General features: G+C 39.7%; 1 protein-coding gene and 1 long non-coding RNA gene across 8 annotated transcripts in view; one reads left to right on the top strand and one right to left on the bottom strand.

The window, feature by feature from the left end:
* The window catches only part of LHX2 (LIM homeobox 2), a 37,872-nt gene extending 20,903 nt beyond the window's left edge, over window positions 1-16,969 (bottom strand). Inside the window, exons 1-3 of one of the 6 annotated variants that reach the window (XM_074973663.1) lie at window positions 16,398-16,969; window positions 16,114-16,287; window positions 1,045-1,250 (exon numbers count right to left, since the gene is read on the bottom strand). In XM_074973663.1, the coding sequence (XP_074829764.1) occupies window positions 1,045-1,244 (200 nt within the window). In that variant the 5' untranslated portion in view covers window positions 1,245-1,250; window positions 16,114-16,287; window positions 16,398-16,969. Of the gene's footprint in view, window positions 1-1,044; window positions 1,251-1,343; window positions 1,432-4,129; window positions 4,858-16,113; window positions 16,288-16,397 lie in introns of those variants that run through there. The other 5 variants (XM_074973660.1, XM_074973662.1, XM_074973657.1 and 2 more) reach the window with 5 other exon arrangements.
* Window positions 4,259-9,329, top strand: LOC141999848 (uncharacterized). Of its 2 annotated transcripts, XR_012642094.1 has the most exons (4): window positions 4,259-4,446; window positions 5,404-5,566; window positions 7,559-7,884; window positions 8,404-9,329. It is a non-coding gene; the product is annotated as an uncharacterized LOC141999848 (long non-coding RNA). The 2 variants fall into 2 exon arrangements; XR_012642095.1 differs by lacking the exon at window positions 7,559-7,884.
* Window positions 16,970-17,467: the final 498 nt, after the last annotated feature.

Below are 17,467 nucleotides of genomic sequence, written 5' to 3'. Positions count from 1 at the left end.
GATCGGTGAACAAGGCAGTAAAGTTTGCAACGTGGCCTTTGTCTTACAGTGCCCTAAACTCTTAAGACATTCAAGCCGTGGAAAGCCGTAAAACCAGCTATGGCTCTGCCAGGCCAGCCCCAGGGGGGCACCTCTGCCTGGCTCCCTGGCTCATGAGGACTCTGGTTCGCTGAGCATCCATTTCTGCTTCCCATCGAGCAACAAGCGTACTTTACCAACCTGCCCCCCCCGCCTCACTTCTGCAAAGACAATGCAGCGAACCCCCCCACCCCCCTCGCCCCCCGGGCCGTGGGGCAGCAGGGAAACGTTTCTGCGGGGGCTGCTCGGGAGACCCCCGAGTCTGACCTTCAGCTTGGGTGCCAGGGGAGAAATTCGGCATTTTCCAGCTCAAATCGCCCGGCACCATCACAGCTTCTTCACGGAAACCCCGCGGACTGAATGGAGAAATATCCTCGCAACTAACATTTCCCGCCCTTCTTTGAAAACGGAACAAAGTTATCCCCAGAGCCTGCCACTCCGTCCACCCAGCCGGCGACGCTCCTCACACCCTTCTCCAAGGCTGGCTCCCTGCATCTGGGGCTCAATGCCATACCCCGTTTACCGGGGGTGGGGGGGCCCTGTGTGTATTTAAAGTCATACTGGAGGTGCGTTAATTCATTGTCATGATTACTGTTATCTTAATATTAATTGCCAAGGGTTGAGAAGAAAGCGAAGCTGTATTTCTCCTCAGTTGTTTCGTTTTGCCTCAAAGCGTGCAGGGCACCGAGGGGGGGGCACGTGTCCCCAGCCCGCCTTGCTGGCAGCTTCGCTGAGTGGGTTTCGTGCCCAGATATTGGCCCATTCCCCCCGAAGACTGCAGCCTGTCTTGCCTACCTCATTACCCCCCCCCCCCGGATGGAGACGCTCGGGGAGCCCATATCCTGCCCCGCCGGGAGGGTCTGCCCAGTACCCCTCTTCTGCAGTTTGCAGTGGGGTTGGATTTGTTGGGGGGGGGGTATCAGAGCCCTCCCCCGCTCCCTGCCCTGGGGGAGGGGCAGTCCTTACCTGTAATAATCCTCCTTGCAGTAGATGCTGCCGTCCTTACTGAAGCAGGTGAGCTCGGACTCCAGGTTGAGTTTACATTCACAGCACTTCAGGCAGCGCATGTGCCACTGTTTATCCACTGCCAGGAGGTAATAACGGTCGGAGATCTTTCCCCCGCAGCCGGCGCACAGGGCAGCCCGGTCACTGCTGATGGAAGGCATGGTCTGCTGGGGGAAAACAATTACAGACAGTTAGTGACAGAGGGAGAAACCCTCCTGCACCACTAAACCCCCCCCCTTTCCTCCCCCAAGCCCAGTTACCATCAGGGCTGGGCTTCTCCTCTTCCACTCCAGGGGGCTTAATAGAGAGACCAGGGAAAAGGGGGCTCCGAGGAGTCCAGCCCCTGCCATCCTGACCTGCTTCTCCTGCCCTGGGAAAGTGAAGTTTCCTTAAGATTTCCAAGGCTTAAAATATCTGCCCCCTATCCCAAGCGAAGGGACGTGGTTGTTGGCAGAGGGGATAGGATGCGAGAAGGACATATTACAGGGTGAGGGGGAAGGCCATCCGGGTTAAATCTAATAAATGGTCTATATGGACTGGATCGGCCAGCCCCAGAGCAAACGAAAAGGGTGCTGCACTGCAAACTAACAGTCACAATAATCACACAGCAGGGCAGATTGCAGACAGTTAATTTGAGATATCTATACCTGAATATTTACATAGTGGCGACACGGAGAGTGTATAGTAAAGGCTGAGTGTGTATATATCTGTGTGTGTGTGTATATATATATATATATATATATATGATGAATTACAGATCCTGGCACTTACAGAGTTATGGAAAGAGCTCTCTGCAAATTGATTCCAAACAAAATGCATTCCAGCCCAAAGCACTACACAGATGAGTCAACAGAGCTGCGGAGGAGAGGAACATTACTAAATTCAAAGCGTAGAACGCTTTATCCAGACCACCACATCTCTGAAATGTGCAATCAAGAAAACAGGGGAAAGAACCCGGAGCAGAGCATTTTAGGTTATTTTAGCATTTTACGTTATACCAGGATAAAGTTGGAAGCAATAAACGAAATGTAACCCCCTATATAATTTAATAGTTTAGTATCAGATCACAACCCAAATCGAAACTTCCTTAAAAAAAAGCAACTAATCAACTTCCACTAAGCAGTGAGAAAATAATGGTGGAAACCATTGAAACCAATAGGAAAACATCCTTATTTGTTTTATCCTGGATCTTAAAATAATATTCAAGTGGAAAGATAAAATGCGAAGCACTATTTATGGCCGACCTTGCAACTGGCTTTTGTACATTTCCCTCTTCTTTTGCTATGCACATGGCACCTAAACCTCCCTAGACATTTACTTATTGTGGAAAAAAACAGATCTGACGGATATAATTTTCCCCCTTCAGCACCTTAAACTGGTGCGCAATGCAAAAAGAAAGAAGACAGCTAAAAGGGGAACAAGAGAATAGAGAGATAATGAAGAGAATGTCTCAAAATATACTAGAACTATCCAGTAGCCCAACTACACTTGTACAAGCCACATAAATCCTTTGTGAATAGCCCAAATGCCTATGTTTCAATGACTCCAGTCTCTGAATTTAGATTTATATAAAAGCATAGCAATGTATGGTCTGCTGTCCACACAGCTCCACTGTTTATGTCTTTAAAGAGTTAACCGAACCCTGATTAGTGATCGTTTTATAAGCAAAAGCAGCTTCCTGTAAAGCCAGTTTAAATAAAACAGTATTTTTCTGCTTTGTCCTTCCAGTGACATGAATATTTGGGGACCCAAGAATGGTGCTTAAGAAGTTAATAGTCTAAGCCACTGTTTATAATATTTTACTTTTACATACACACACACACACACACACACGGTGGCTTACATATATAAATGTCATAACAATTATGCCAAGAGAGATCAATTGTCTAATTCAAACACTGTTCACCTTCAGGGAAAAAAGAAATAAACTTTTCAAAAGAAAACTAAAAATATTTAGGGCATAAACCAGGTACGAAGGCTCTCTTTATAGCCGTTATTTCAGCATTAACCATACTAATTGGCAGTTATTTTCTACACAATGCTGACAAAAATAATACAACATGGAGAAACTTAAAAACAAATTCGGAAGGCTTTTCTCGTGCACATGGCCATATCAGCTCTATAGGAAGAGGCATATTTGACCTAAATACGGATCTTTTTGCCGAGCAAGAGTTCTCATTCCTATTTAATAAAAAAAAAGGAGACGACATCCAAATGTTGAAGGAATTGAAAATCTCTTCGTTTGATTTTAAGTTAGTTAACGTCATTTAGAAGGAATACATTATTTTATTTAGCGGTAACTATTCTACTACATAAACGTAAGAATACATAAATATTATAAATCACCAGATACAAAATGAGTCCTTGAAAAATATTTTAGAAGGGAAAAATTTGTGTCTTCGTTCGTAATCATTAAAATTCGTCTTCTATGTTTGTCGCAATGTAGCGAGACCAGATTATATTTGTTATTATTAGGATTAGCAGTGGCGGTAGTAGCAATAATAACGGATTATAACATTGCAACTAGACGCGCAGTAGTGACTGTCTCAATGAATTCATCCCATCTGGAAAAAACAGAGAGACAGAGATCCTTTGGTGTTTGTGGTTTTCATTTTGCAGACAGAGTGCTTTCCCTTCTCCCTAAATCTGGCTTCACCAAAACGTTAACTACATGTCGCCCTCTTCCCAAAAACTTTCGGAGAAGGCCAGACAGGCTGTGGGCAAGGAGGGAGGAGGAATTCCTGGGCTCTTCCAAAAGGCTGCGGCTGCTTTATTCCTGTTCTCGCAAGGGCAGTGCCTTTCAGTTCATCCCTCCGGTACTATCATTGTTATTATTAACCATTATGATCGGATACATGCATAGCCCCTCGATTTTATTTCACAGTTTTTAGGTGCGTTTATGCTTATTTTTTGTTCCTATTTGGGCGTCTTAGTTATTATTTTTGCCTACGTTTCCCCCTATTTATTATTGTTCAGGGAAAGCGTTATGGGGTTCGTTATTTTTAGGGAGTCGAGGGGGTATCTCGCCCGCTCTCTCGCCTCCTACCGTTTCGGTCTCTCCCCTGTCTATAGCCGAGCTGATGGCTGGCGCTTCGCTCTTGGCTCTCCGGTCCATCTCATCGATGACCCCGTGCATCTCTGAGCCGGACAGGCTGTGGAAAAGCATCGCGGAGGAGGCGGCCCCGAGTTGCGGCTGCAGCTGACAATTGTCGGGGTCCCTGCAGGAGCCCAGCACTTGCATTAACCGGAGCCCTCCCCCATGCATCTAGCACGGCCGCCCCGTCTCTCGTCGGGCTCCGGACTTGCCACCCAGCCAAGCTCTCCGGAGCTCAGCGCAGGCTCCGATCCGAGGACTTCAGGGGGGTGAGGAGGCAGGGACGGTTGGGGGGAGGGGGCAGGAGGGTTGTTGGTGTTGCAGGCTTCAGGGCTTAGATCTAGTCCGTTGCGTGGCCCCGTCACATCCCTCTAGGAGGCTTCTTCAGAGCAGGGCTCATCGCCCCCGGAGCAGTCCCAGGCACTCAGCGCTGGCCCAGCTGGCAGAAAGCTGGGCAGGTTGGGGGTTTAATATAAACAATTAAGCCATCTTCTGTGCAAAATAAATGAGAAAATAACGACAACCCCCTACATTGCACCGTGCAGAGCCAATGAGGAGAGCGCCGGGGGCCCGGGAGCAGCAGCCGGAGAGGAGCAGGCTGCTGCCGCGGGGAGCTGGGGCAGATGCCAAGGCTGGGCACTCACAGTCCAGAGGGCTAGCAGCAGGGGCAGCTCCGGGGCAAAGTTTGCTCCTTTCCCCGCTCCTCCCCCAACCCCCTGGATCTCATTGGGAAAGGGAAACCCTGGGGGGGGGGTGTGAAGAGTGGGACGGCCACCAGTGGGGATGGGCGCTCTGCAGCCCCCCTCTCCCCAAAGCCCCCTGGACCATGCACCCCAGGAGCTGCTGTGGCGCCCTGCTGTTCCCAGGAACATAAGTTTGTGGCGGCGCCGCGTGAGTAATTGGGGCTGGGGGGCGGGGGGGGGGGAGCTGCTGCCGCTCGGCGCAATCCCTTAAAGTGCGAGAGGCGCTTCTGCAGTCCCAGCCCAGCGCAAGGCTCCGCGCCTTTTCTACAGCCCCTCTGACATCATGTCCTGGCCCGCCCTCATTGGCTGCAAAGCTCCTGGCCCAGGCCGCGTGTGCTCGGGATGGAGGCACGGAGTGGAGACGGGAGAGGCATGGCCAGGGTGGGGGGGGGGGGAGAGCTGGAGTTTTCATGCTGTTGAGGCTTTGCTGCTATTTTCCCACTTTTGCAGAAAAAGAAAAATAATGCTTCCCATCCTCTTCAGACCCGTCCCTCTAGGTCACTAACATCTGAGCACGTGCGGGCCCAGATACCGGGCAGGGATCCTATTCTTTGCTGCAGATCCAGTGCTGCCTTGCCCGGCGCACCCAGAAGAGAGAGTGCTTGGAGCAGAGAAACAGCAGCCACTCAAACTCAGATCAGCATCGGTAAGAAGATTCACATTAACTAACTGGCAACGCTAAATGATTTATCTGTTACACTGGCTGCTGCAAGCAGGATATATCAGAGTGAACTGCTCCAAGGCAGGAGGCTCAGGAGGCCAAGGAACGGTTTACACTCAGATCATCTGATCTGAAATATTTAAAATTCATTGAATGCAACCAACATCATTCACCCTGTTTCTTAAACATAGTCATAGCTAGACTATTGTCATTAGTGCCATTAAACTTCAGGGAGTCTCTCACAAACTGATCCTTCTCACTTCTCTTACTTCCAAGCTAACTTTAAGAAAACTAGGCCAGAGAAGCCTCTTCCCAATTTAAGTCAAAGACGTCAAGGAATCCCCCAGAAAAAACCGAATGAAATGCAACAAGAAACCTTTCAAGATTTCTAAATATTCTCCAAGAAGATGGATGGCATGGAAGGTTTAATGTTCTGAGGTCAAATATCAGTGTTTTAATTATGTTAGCAAAGGGATTAGGTTGGAAAGTAAATCTTAATTTACTTATGAGATCCCAGAATTTACTTGGGACCTATGAGTAAAACTTATTACATGTTTTTATTATTAGCAGTAGTGGTTGGCATCTTACAGATGGAGTAAAATTATTACTACTATTTATTCTTTCATTATTATTGTTAGCAATAGTAGTGGTCTGCCTCTTACAGGTGTAATAAAGTGAAGAAGGCTACATTTAGCTACAGTTGGAATTATTCCTTTTATTTCTTTCTTGATTTTATGTATTTCTTGACATCTTTATAATAAACTTTACTCACTGCTACCTTTCCCTTTGAATAGTTTCAACTGGTTAAATACATTTTCACCTCAGAGTGAGGAACAAGGTGTTGTCAGCATATTATGCCTCACAGAGATTTATATAGAAAAACCTCAAGAGCCCTTGAGGAGTCGTGCAGAACGCAGGCTAATCTGGCATCTGTGGGATATATCCAGAGAATGTGCCAGAGTTATCAGTGCTTGGAAACAACGGAAACTGGTATTTTAATTCTGATTAGAAAATGAAACAGAATGATCAGATTTGTACAGTATTTCTCTTGACAATCTGTAGTTTATTTTGTGTTTTCATATTCCTGTTGTTTCTTTCACTCCATTATATATATATATAATATGTATTATTATTTTTATTATAATGTATATGGACAGACGAATCACCATATATGTTGATAGTAACAGGCTATGTGGATTTTTCTCTTTTCCACACTTTATTTATCCCTTCTCAACTAATCAACATGCAAGACCTCACTAGTATTCTCTATGATGGGTGGTTTGCCTCCATTTAATAGTGTACAGGGGGAAAACAACTCAGGTAAAAAGTTACACACAGTACTGTTTGCATAATACTATGTCTTGTCACGGAACACAATTGCATTACTTTTACATAGCTAGCTTGCTGTATGTGTTCTGTATCTATATACTGTATTTTCCTTAGATTTCTTCCTACAAGTTTAATTCTATAATACAGAAGTTATTGCACATGTTCTAAATATATTTATAACTGAAACAGGTCATAGCCTCTTCTACTTAATGCCAGGCTTCAGACATTGCTAATTATCTCTAAAAGATTATATTTCATATAATTATATTGAATTAGCGGCTGGAAACAATAACAGAAGTGATATGATTGAAAAGGTATGGCAGTGACATCCAGTTCATAGGCTACTATCTCTGATTATCTTCTTAAGTGATATACAAACACAAGAAGGCATCCAACCCTTGCTACTAGAATACAACAAGGAAAGTAATAGATTGTAAACACAAAGCTGCTAGTGTACATACTGACATATGAATGACATTTACATTGTTCAGAATAAAAAGCAGGATATTCTCGAATAATGAACAGAGGAAAAATCACTGTAATACAAATCATCTTTTAAAATCAAATAGGGTCTCTTTTGAAATGGGAAATTATTCATTTTTAAAAAAGTGAAGCTAATAATAAAGTCCCTTAACCTGTATTTTGTAGTAGGTGACAGGTGAACAAATCACAGGTCTTGAGTTTCTCTACCCTGCCTCTCTCTGGTAACGTCATCTCCAGTACCATCTGCTACCTACCAGCTAAACAGACCAACCACATAATGAGGTACCAGCTTCCACCCAGCTACCGTGACTAAATCAGAACAAAAGAACTCAACGCCTCCTTCAACAAAGGGACACAAGTCTAAGCTGTCTTTGCTAATTGCTGGGTTTCAGGTTGTCTGTTACAGAATTTAAGTGAGCTGCAAACTTGCATCCATACTTAATAGCTGTTGGATAAAGATAATGCGAATAAAAGATAAATGGAAACTGAAGGTAAGAAAAAATAGAAGAAAGCTCAGAAAACAACTAACTATTTATGGCAAATTAAAGGCTGTGGAATAATATAAACATGAGAGAGCAGGGGGCAGAGTGATTGATATCTCATACGTTTTTGATGCCCCATACGGTTATTAGACTGCAATATACGGGACATACAATAAACTATGAATTAAAACGTAATTGCAGCTTCAGGCATCTTCTTCATTGTCTGCTGTGGTGTTATGTCTTCATGCACCGTGATTGACAAGGTGTAATTAATCATCTTACTCAGTTGTAAATATGGGCACCATTCACAGTAGGCATCAGGAAGTGTGTACCAGCAAAGAAGGCAATAGTTGACGCTGATATACCATTAAATCAAAATGAAAAGTCTTATATGTTCAGAAATGTGTGTTTGGTGTGATGCTGTTATCGTTTATTTCTAAAATACTGTACCAACAGATTTACTTGATTTGCAAGTTAACTACAACATTAACTGGTTTTATTTATTTTGTCTCTTCTTCATTTTTATAGGCAATGATGCTGTTCTCCTAAAATGTGAGACAGTTTTCTTCTTGACAGCAAGTGGAGCCCAGCTCTGCATCTCCCTCAGTCACTGGAGAAAGACTAACATGCTTCAGATTCAGTTGCTTTCCAGACGGACTTGAAATGATTCAATGAAATGATTACTCCATTCATCTATCACGTTTTATACTTATTGTGTAACAAGTGAGACACTGTGGGTCATTTTAAAGGAAAAGAGAATAGTGGTATAATCCTATTAAAGACATCAGACTATTTAAAAATAGGACAGATATTAACATCACCCTAAACTGTAAATGAATGTATTTGTAAAGGTGTTTTAACTTTCCAGAGTGAAGCACATTTTATGTTGCTGTTTCTTTGCTACACCATCACTATCCTTATCCAGCTAGTGCAGCCTGGTGTATGAGTCATAGGAAATTATATTTCTTGCTTATTAAAGTGGTTTGTCTCAGGAATATTTCAGAGTGTATATTTTTTTCACTCATAAAGATGTTGAGAGAATAACTGGCAACCTGTTTAAATACCCTTTGCTTAAGAGATGTCTATTACATTTGCTGGGGATTTTTTAAAATTTTATTGCCTTTCTAAACTCTTAATTATGTATCGAAATGTATTGCTGTCACCAGTCTAACATGAACAAAGCAATACAGTGAGCTGCCTGAGATATTTCAGCATGGTATTAATTACAAGCATAGTAATAAATGAAAATTCTACAAACCTCTCCAATTGCATTTGTTTGTAACCCCAGTGGATCAATGTTTTATATTAGCACGTGGCAAAAAATACCATTCCAGGAACTCAGCAACTAAATATGATCTAAACCCAGCATCTTTGGGGCAGGGTAGCATTTCTTGGATCTATAATCTCACCATTTGCTCCAATCTGAATGAGCTCCCTTGCTGTGTCTCAGCAATACACCTAGTTTAAGACCATGCAAGCAGCCCACTTTCCAGAAGATGATCAGCAAAGAATGTGTTTTATTCTGATTTGGAAAACTGTCAATCATTGATAAATAAGATCAGATAACTATTACTCTATAAAATTAGCTAATTATATTTGCCTGATTTGCAAGAAGAATAAACAATGTTTCTAAGGAAAATCTTGAGGATGATTTACCCAGATGTTATATACAAATTGCTTTGTCATTGATACAGGCAATTGGCTTCAGAAATAAATACAACCATGTAACTGTGTGTGTGTGTACATATACACACACATATCTCAGACCTAAATAAGATATACTTAGTCTTAGATTTTTTAGTTTATAGGACCGTAGGTATTTGAACAATTCTGAAAACGCCTTTATAGGTGTCAGAGAGGGAGGGTTTCAGAGTAGCAGCTGTGTTAGTCTGTATTCACAAAAAGAAAAGGAGTACTTGTGGCACCTTAGAGACTAACAAATTTATTTGAGCTTAAGTTTTCGTGAGCTACAGCTCACTTCATCGGATGCGTTCAGTGGAAAATACAGAGAGGGAGGGGAATCTTCAACCACATGATCTTCTCTCCAGAGTCCTGTTAAGTGTACTGAACTTAAAACAGAAACAAGAAGTGTGAAATATAGGTTTGAACATGATATGTCAGAAATGTAAAGGTTGTAAGCCTTTTTAGTAACCGATATTAATATTGTATTAAATGTGATGAAAAGGTAGATGTTAGGGAGAGGGGCTGGGCTCATGTGCAATTTTGTCAAGGCTTTATCTGTGATTATGATTCCAGATGTATCTACTCCCTGAGGAGAGGAATGAAGTGAAGTTGGCATGTGACAGGTGTTTTAAGGTGTTTGGCACAGTTTCCCAAAGTGATGACAAAATCTTCATTTTTATTACAGTGAATCAGTAAAGGAAATACAAATGGGTAGGTCAATGGTTATGTATTTTAGATAAATAATGGATTATTATTTTAGGGAATATAGCTTTTTGTTGATGTCTTTAAATCTTCTATCCTGAATCATCATGCATCTGTCATTAAATAACACTTGAAGTAGTATGATTTTAACAAAATACATAGTTCCTAGATCATACAAGTTAAATATCATGCAGAGGATATGACAGTCCCTGTATGTTATAAAAGTAAATATTGCAACAAGATGTCTCTGCTGCAACTGCTCCTGACTGTTAATCTATTTAAAATCTTGTCCGGAATACTTCTAAATTCTTTAATTGCCATTTTGCTAATCTGGTTACTTTATAAGACTGTACAGTTAAGGCTCAAATGACTGCAGTAAAATTCTTCATAGGCATACACTTCTTGCTTATCATAAACAGATAGATTTTGTTTTAACAAAGCGGTGAAGGTATTTTGTATCACTGAAAACTATTGTGTCTAAATGCACATAAAGAGTTTAGATGGGAAAGTTCCTGCCCTCCCCCACTGCCCTTTTTCACTATGTAATAGTATCAGTAATTCTACTCTGACAGCAGGGCACCAAGAGCTGCATTGCGAGGCAAACACTCTCTCATAAACATTTTACAAGTTCCATATCAACCAATCCTAGATGTTTTGGGGGCTGCCCTGATTGGGTGTATTATGGATTTGGTAAACACTGCTGCATAACAAAAATAGGGTTTGTAGTGAAAGACTCCACTAGCACTGCCTCTTCGGAATAATCAGAGACTAAGAATATGACTCAGTCCATATTTTACTTAGTCGCTAACTAAACCTTGTATCCAGCTACAAATATTTAGAGAGATGAGCTGAGTATATTCCTTTCAGTTCTACAACCAAATTTAACCACATCAGAAAGTACTTCAGATTCCTAACACAATATTAGACTCATTTAATGTAAGGAAGTCTCCTTCATTGGTTGTGATTGGGAACATTTTGTATTTTATAGGTGTATTTGAGAGGTTAGCAGTAGGGGGGAATTGTCTGTGGGAAAATCTGTCTACAGTTGAAATTTTTAGATGCAGAAATGTTGCTGAAATGCCTAAAACATTCACATTCTTTTGTTAATCAGTTCATAACAGTATCCTCTTACCTGGCAGACACACATTGGAAATCAAGTTTGTCTCTTTTTAAAAATCAAACATCATTTCTCTTTTCTCTGTCATTTGTCATCTCCAATGACATCTACTTGTTTTTATTTTTTGATGTGCAATATCTGTCCTTTCAAGCTTTTCATTTTCAAGGATTCTACCTGGCCAGGTTTTTGTCACTATATTAATTAAAAAAACCCTAAATATCAGCAACTTTATTTTACTTTATTTTTGCATGTGTGAAAATCATTAGCAAGCCCCTTGCCATTAAATTACGAACAATGGTGTGCAAGTTTTCACACTTTGATTTTCTGTAGGATAATTTTTCTCATAAATAATTAACCTGACTAAATAAAAACAAAGCTTGAGATGCTTTACAATATAATGCAGAAGCTAATTGTTAGAGTATGTGTTGATTTTATACTTGAGATTTTAGAACTTAATTTATATTTCAGTATCAAAGAAAAAATTCATACAATGTGCTTTAAAATGAGAACTATGGTGCATGTCAGATATGAAATGTGTGGGCTTCATGCAAGCACACTTGCTCACCAAATTTACTTTAAAGCAGGACGTTTAAACATTCATAAATTAAAATGGCAGTTTGCAATCAGATACTGATTACTATTTCATTTGAAATTTGCAAGATATCTGGCCATTTAATATTTATTCTTTATTTCTCTGAACTGCTCTAATTGCAACTCTCTATTTTGCATTTATTTCTCTTTGCAAACACTACATTATTCACCCTTTCTTGTGCTTATTAAACAGTGCCACCTGCACCAAATGAAACAAAGCTTCCCATCAATCTATCCCAGCTGAAGAATCCTGACTATATATTATCATTAATTGAAGATCAATTGAACACTTGAGTGTGAACCAGATATAGGAACCAGAAGAAAAATGTAAAAAATTTTAGGACGTACTTTAAAGAAATCTTTTAATTTAAAATGTTCTTTAAAACAGAGAACCTAACCTTGTACCAAGCGCTCTTCATCAGCTCTGCACTGTGACTCAAGTAGCAATTAGCAGGTCCTTTAATTAATTAACTATTCCCTGTATATGGCTGAGATGTCTGTGGAAATAATGTCATTCTTCATAAGTGAACACCAAATCCAGTCAATATTTTGTCACTAAAAACCTTTATCTGGACTAACCAAATGCCCACCATATGTCTTAGAAAAACAGTTTCAAAATACAGCAAGCAGGTAGGGAAACCAGATGCAAACTTTACAAAACTAACGCGGGCGATTAGAGCGGACAAAAGTACAAATGGAAAGGCAGATACAGATATCATATGTAAGTAAATATGTGCAATAGCAATAAATTATAATGGAGAACTAAGGAGAAAATTGAAAAAATGAGATCATCTTATAGACATATTTATTTAAGTAAAAAGAAATTATTCATTCAAGTTCTGTCACTAAAAAAAATGAATATAGTGCATCCTTTAAAATGTTATGTGCTTTCTTCAATATACTGCTTATCTTGAACATTGTCAGCTCTCGAACAAGCACAGATTAATTAAGTGGCAGTTCAGACACAATAAGGTGAAAGGCCATTTCCAACCAATCAGTGACATTTTGCTAAATTTATGCTATCTGAAGTTTTCATATAAGTACAAGTGGGGCTGGTTATTTTTTGTGTCATTTGAATTTGGAAAAATATTAAGATACCAAATATGAAAATGATTGAAAATATGCGGGATATATTCAATGTGTACACTGTTAATATTTCCATAAATTGCAGTTTCTGTATATATAAATCTGTAGCTATAGATCTGTGTGTTTATATGTGCATATACATAACATATCTCTATGTATACATAGGTGCGTGTTTATATATACAGACACAGAAATATTGAGACTTATTCAAAGCTGAATATTTGTGAGCATTATTTTTAGGTTCATTAGTTTTCTTTATATATAATAGCTTTATCTTACAAGATTTCTGTATGCAGAATAGGGATTGTCAATTTACAGCATAATAAAACTCAAAGTAGACCTCTTATATGATTTTACAAGAATTACACATTAGGCTCTCTCTTTTACCATGTGGAATAATTTGGCTTGCAAAACAAATTTTTTAGCTACAGTAAATTAAAAACCAAAACCAAAAAAACAATACAAAATTATACATTTTTGAAGACATTTTAGCTATCTATTGGACATAATATAAATTATTAAGAAACACAAAAGGACAGCTTTAAATATTCTGGTTTACTTGCCAAATATACAGATCTACTAACAAAAAGTATCTAATTAGAACCACTTATAAAAAAAAAAACCTAAACAGGTTTTTTTGGTTTTTGGATTTTACCAGAACAAATGAAAATAGCTGGATTTGTCTATGGTTTGATATTCTATAGTAGTGACAGAAATAAAGAACTTCTGTTATCATCTATTCTATTACACCAATATTATTGCAAGTGCAGTTAAAGAAATATATTGTGGCATAATTCAAAATGCAAGGAAAGGTGTGAGGGCCATCAGATAAGCTATGATTGCATCTCTGTTTTTCCTGGGTAAATCTGCTCTTATCAATTATTCAGCATTTATGTTATACAAAAACTATGTCCTAAATTTTGAAATTGCTGTTTATAATTTACCAATGACAGTAGAAAAGATGAAATTGTAACCTCAGTATTTGGTGTTCTTGTGTAATAATATACAGCACACATTTTCCAATCGGTTTGGCAATGAATCCACTATTTTCATACATCTGTGTCAAACAAAGGTAGACTCTAATGCAATTTCTTACTGTTCATTTCCCTGAATCTTTTGGGATATAAAGAATCGTGCACAAATACTTAACAGTCTGATCAATAACCATAGACCGTTTTGAGGTCCTCATACCCTAACAAGCACAGCTTGATCATGTATATTTGATCATTGGAAAAATTCAAAGCACCTTGGTACAGCAGAGCAAGCCATTCTGTAGTATCTTTTTTGTTTCTTAAAGACTATATGCACCATAATTTAACGTATCATTGATGGAAACTTATTGCTCATGTATTTGATGATGCACAAGGTAATTAATTACAATACTATATATGTATCTATAATATTTTTTATCAATAGCAAACATAAAATACGGTTTAACATTTTAGGAGAGGAAAGTGTGGATGTGTCTATGGATTCAATGGACCCCAGAGTGTATGTGTAAAAAGCCCTATCGTTATAAATCTTGCATTCCTGTTAAGTGTTGGCATGCATGTTACACAGAGGTGTGTTTATTTTAGTGGAAACATTGTCATAAAATCCTTTCCCTTGCTATCTTTTAAAAAATATATGTTCACATACATATAAAATAAATGAATATGAAAGCTCAAGACTGTGATCCTGCTTAATTGTCATGTAGAGATAAAATTCTATAGAAAAATATTTTCTGTGAAAATTTATCATTTCTGTGCAATTCTAATATCTACTGTTTGTAATTCAACATCCAGTGTTTTTCATACAGAAATTTCAGATTATCATTAAAAAAATAACGTTTGTGCTACATAGCTGCCTTTTTTACTCATAATCATAATATTTATTCTAACTTTCTGGGCTTATTATTTTAGACAGATATCAGTTTAATTAGCTTAAGCTGTCATACTCTAATAAATACAGATGGGTTGCCTGGTTCAATAGCATGAAGGTGGTTGCAGATTTCAGAAAGCGGAGATAGTAAATGTTTTACACATGATCATGTAAACAGCAAAAGGACAAAAATAATTACCTGATAAACTTTCCATTTCTGAATTTCCCCTAAATGCTTTCTGACCGATTTTTCTAAAGAAATCCATACAAATTAAGCAAGTCCTCTAAATATCTGCAGCATCTGCTGGTTCAGACACCTTTCTTTATGCAGAGTACCATTTTCATATGATAATACATGTAATATGATATAGAATGACAGAATGCATGACAGTTGCCCATAATACATAGAAAGTCACTCAAAGGACAGAAGCGACATTTGGATAATTAGCATCCATTGGGCAGTCAATCATGCGAACAGAAAAAACTGAACAAAACCCACAATGGAGTTAGAAAACAAAAGGGACCCTAGCCAGTCTCAGGATTAACTGCTCTAAAGCGATCTAAATGCTTTTGTATCTAAAGAACTGAGGCTCCCAGGGTTGCCCTGTTCCCCTCTAGATACCCAGGGAACTAATTGTGGCGATCAAAGTTAAAGCTTTCTCTCTTCTTTATAGACTGCTAAACACACAGAAAAATTATTTCTCCATTCATGTTCATTAAACTATTTTAAAGTTAAAAAATTGGTGCCATGTCCCTTTGCCAAGTGAAATGAGCTGGAGTATTGTGATTGTCCTGCTTTTATACGAATACAACAGCCCACTTAATAAGTATGCTTTTGTTTGGTTAATATTATTTTGCTCTTGCCCAGTTGCTACCTCTTTTTTCCTGAATAATGAATGCAATTGTCATTAAAAACACTTGTGTGGGAAAGAACCTTAAACCAGGTAGGAATAATAATAATAGTAATAATAATAATGCCCATTAACAAAAGTAGCCGGAAAGTTCTGTTAATTCCTTAGCGAGTAATTGCCACTTTTCTGAAATAAATTTTCTCACTCAACATTTGCAGCTCCAAATAATTCATTTCATTTAGCTGGAAGCTGAGTGCAGTCCCCTCCAAAACCCTATCTAACCGGGAAGAGAGAAAGAAAGAGATACAGAGAGAGCCTCAGGATGTGGAAAGTCATGAAAATACCTACCCCGGAGACTGTATTCCCATAGGATCCTCCTCATACAAATTCCAACTTGCCTAATGCCCTTAATGAATGAAATAAAGAGAGATTTCGGAAAGGCCCATGCTGGTGGCTCCTTCAGGAAAGTGTGTGGTTTGAGGCATAGCTGCAGCAGTTCTGGGAGGGAATCAGCTCCGGTCCCTATCAGCCAAGCAGACAGGAATCACTGGGGCGAAATCTTCCCCTCTCACACATTTGCAATTGACTTGAAATAACATCACAACACCTTTGGATAATTGATGCCTTCTTACCTTTCGTTGTCTTTTGCAATTAATAGTTGTAGATCTAGAGGTTTCTCTCAGCCAGAGATAATGGGAAAGTGGAGGGGGAGTGGAGAGAATGTGTGTATGTGTGAGAAACAGAGAGAGAGGGGCGATGCAGTTTTGTGCCTGTGGTGGTGGTGGTGGGGTGTTTGTGTATCTGTGTGTGTGTGTGTGTGTGTTTTGGGGGGTTGTAAACCTCTAAGGTTCTGAAAGGCGACACTGAGAAAGTGAAAGATACGAAGAGCCAGGATCTCCCTCCTCTCGTTATAGGGCTTCAGCAGCAGTGACCTCCGACCCTTCAGTTCTGTGTCAGCCTCAACCGAGTCCCCTTGCCCAGCCTGCAAGTGCCAGCTCCAAAGTGTGGAGAGAGAAGAGGGACAGAGAAGGTAGGGAGGCAGAGAGAGATTGAGATCAGAAGGGATTTTCACCCAGTCAAATGGGCCTCTGGTGACAAATCAATCACGGCCTGTTCAAACCAATGATGCTGCCAGTCTTCAGCTCGCCAACCTCTCCACAACCTCCCACAGCTCTTCCCAGCTTTCCTGCATGACACTCAGCTGATGACTGGGGCTCCAGTCAGAGCAAGGCTGCTTTTTACAGGTTGATTTGGTCATTAGCATCATCTTCTACTCGTCTCCCTTTCTCTCTGACTGAACCTTTAGTCTATTTTCTTTACCAAAATACTGGAAGCTGATACCAGAAGAGTGGCTGTAACACACAGAGAAATACTTGTAAATACATTTAAGTACTGCAGAATGCAAAGCATCCAGATTTGTTAGATTTTTATTGACTTTAGAAAACTCACTTTTTTCGATAGATTAGTGAATCAGCGTATTGTAATCAGAAGCAAAGACCAGAGGCCTCAGAAGTTTATTACCCACTTACACCAGTTTACACTGATACAAGTCCACTGCCTTCAGTTATTCCTGACTTGCATCAGTATAAGTAAGAGATAATGGTCCTGATTCTCCTCTCAATCATTTTTTGTAGGTATTTGCTAAGAGGAATTTTTGAGCCTATTTCCATTTATGGAACACATCCTCAGCTGGTGTAAACTG

The sequence above is a fragment of the Natator depressus genome, chromosome 16 (genome assembly GCF_965152275.1).
Source record: "Natator depressus isolate rNatDep1 chromosome 16, rNatDep2.hap1, whole genome shotgun sequence".
NCBI classification, from domain to species: domain Eukaryota; kingdom Metazoa; phylum Chordata; order Testudines; family Cheloniidae; genus Natator; species Natator depressus.
The sequence above is the reverse complement of the archived record's forward strand: the minus strand, read 5'-3'. Positions and strand labels throughout refer to the sequence as shown.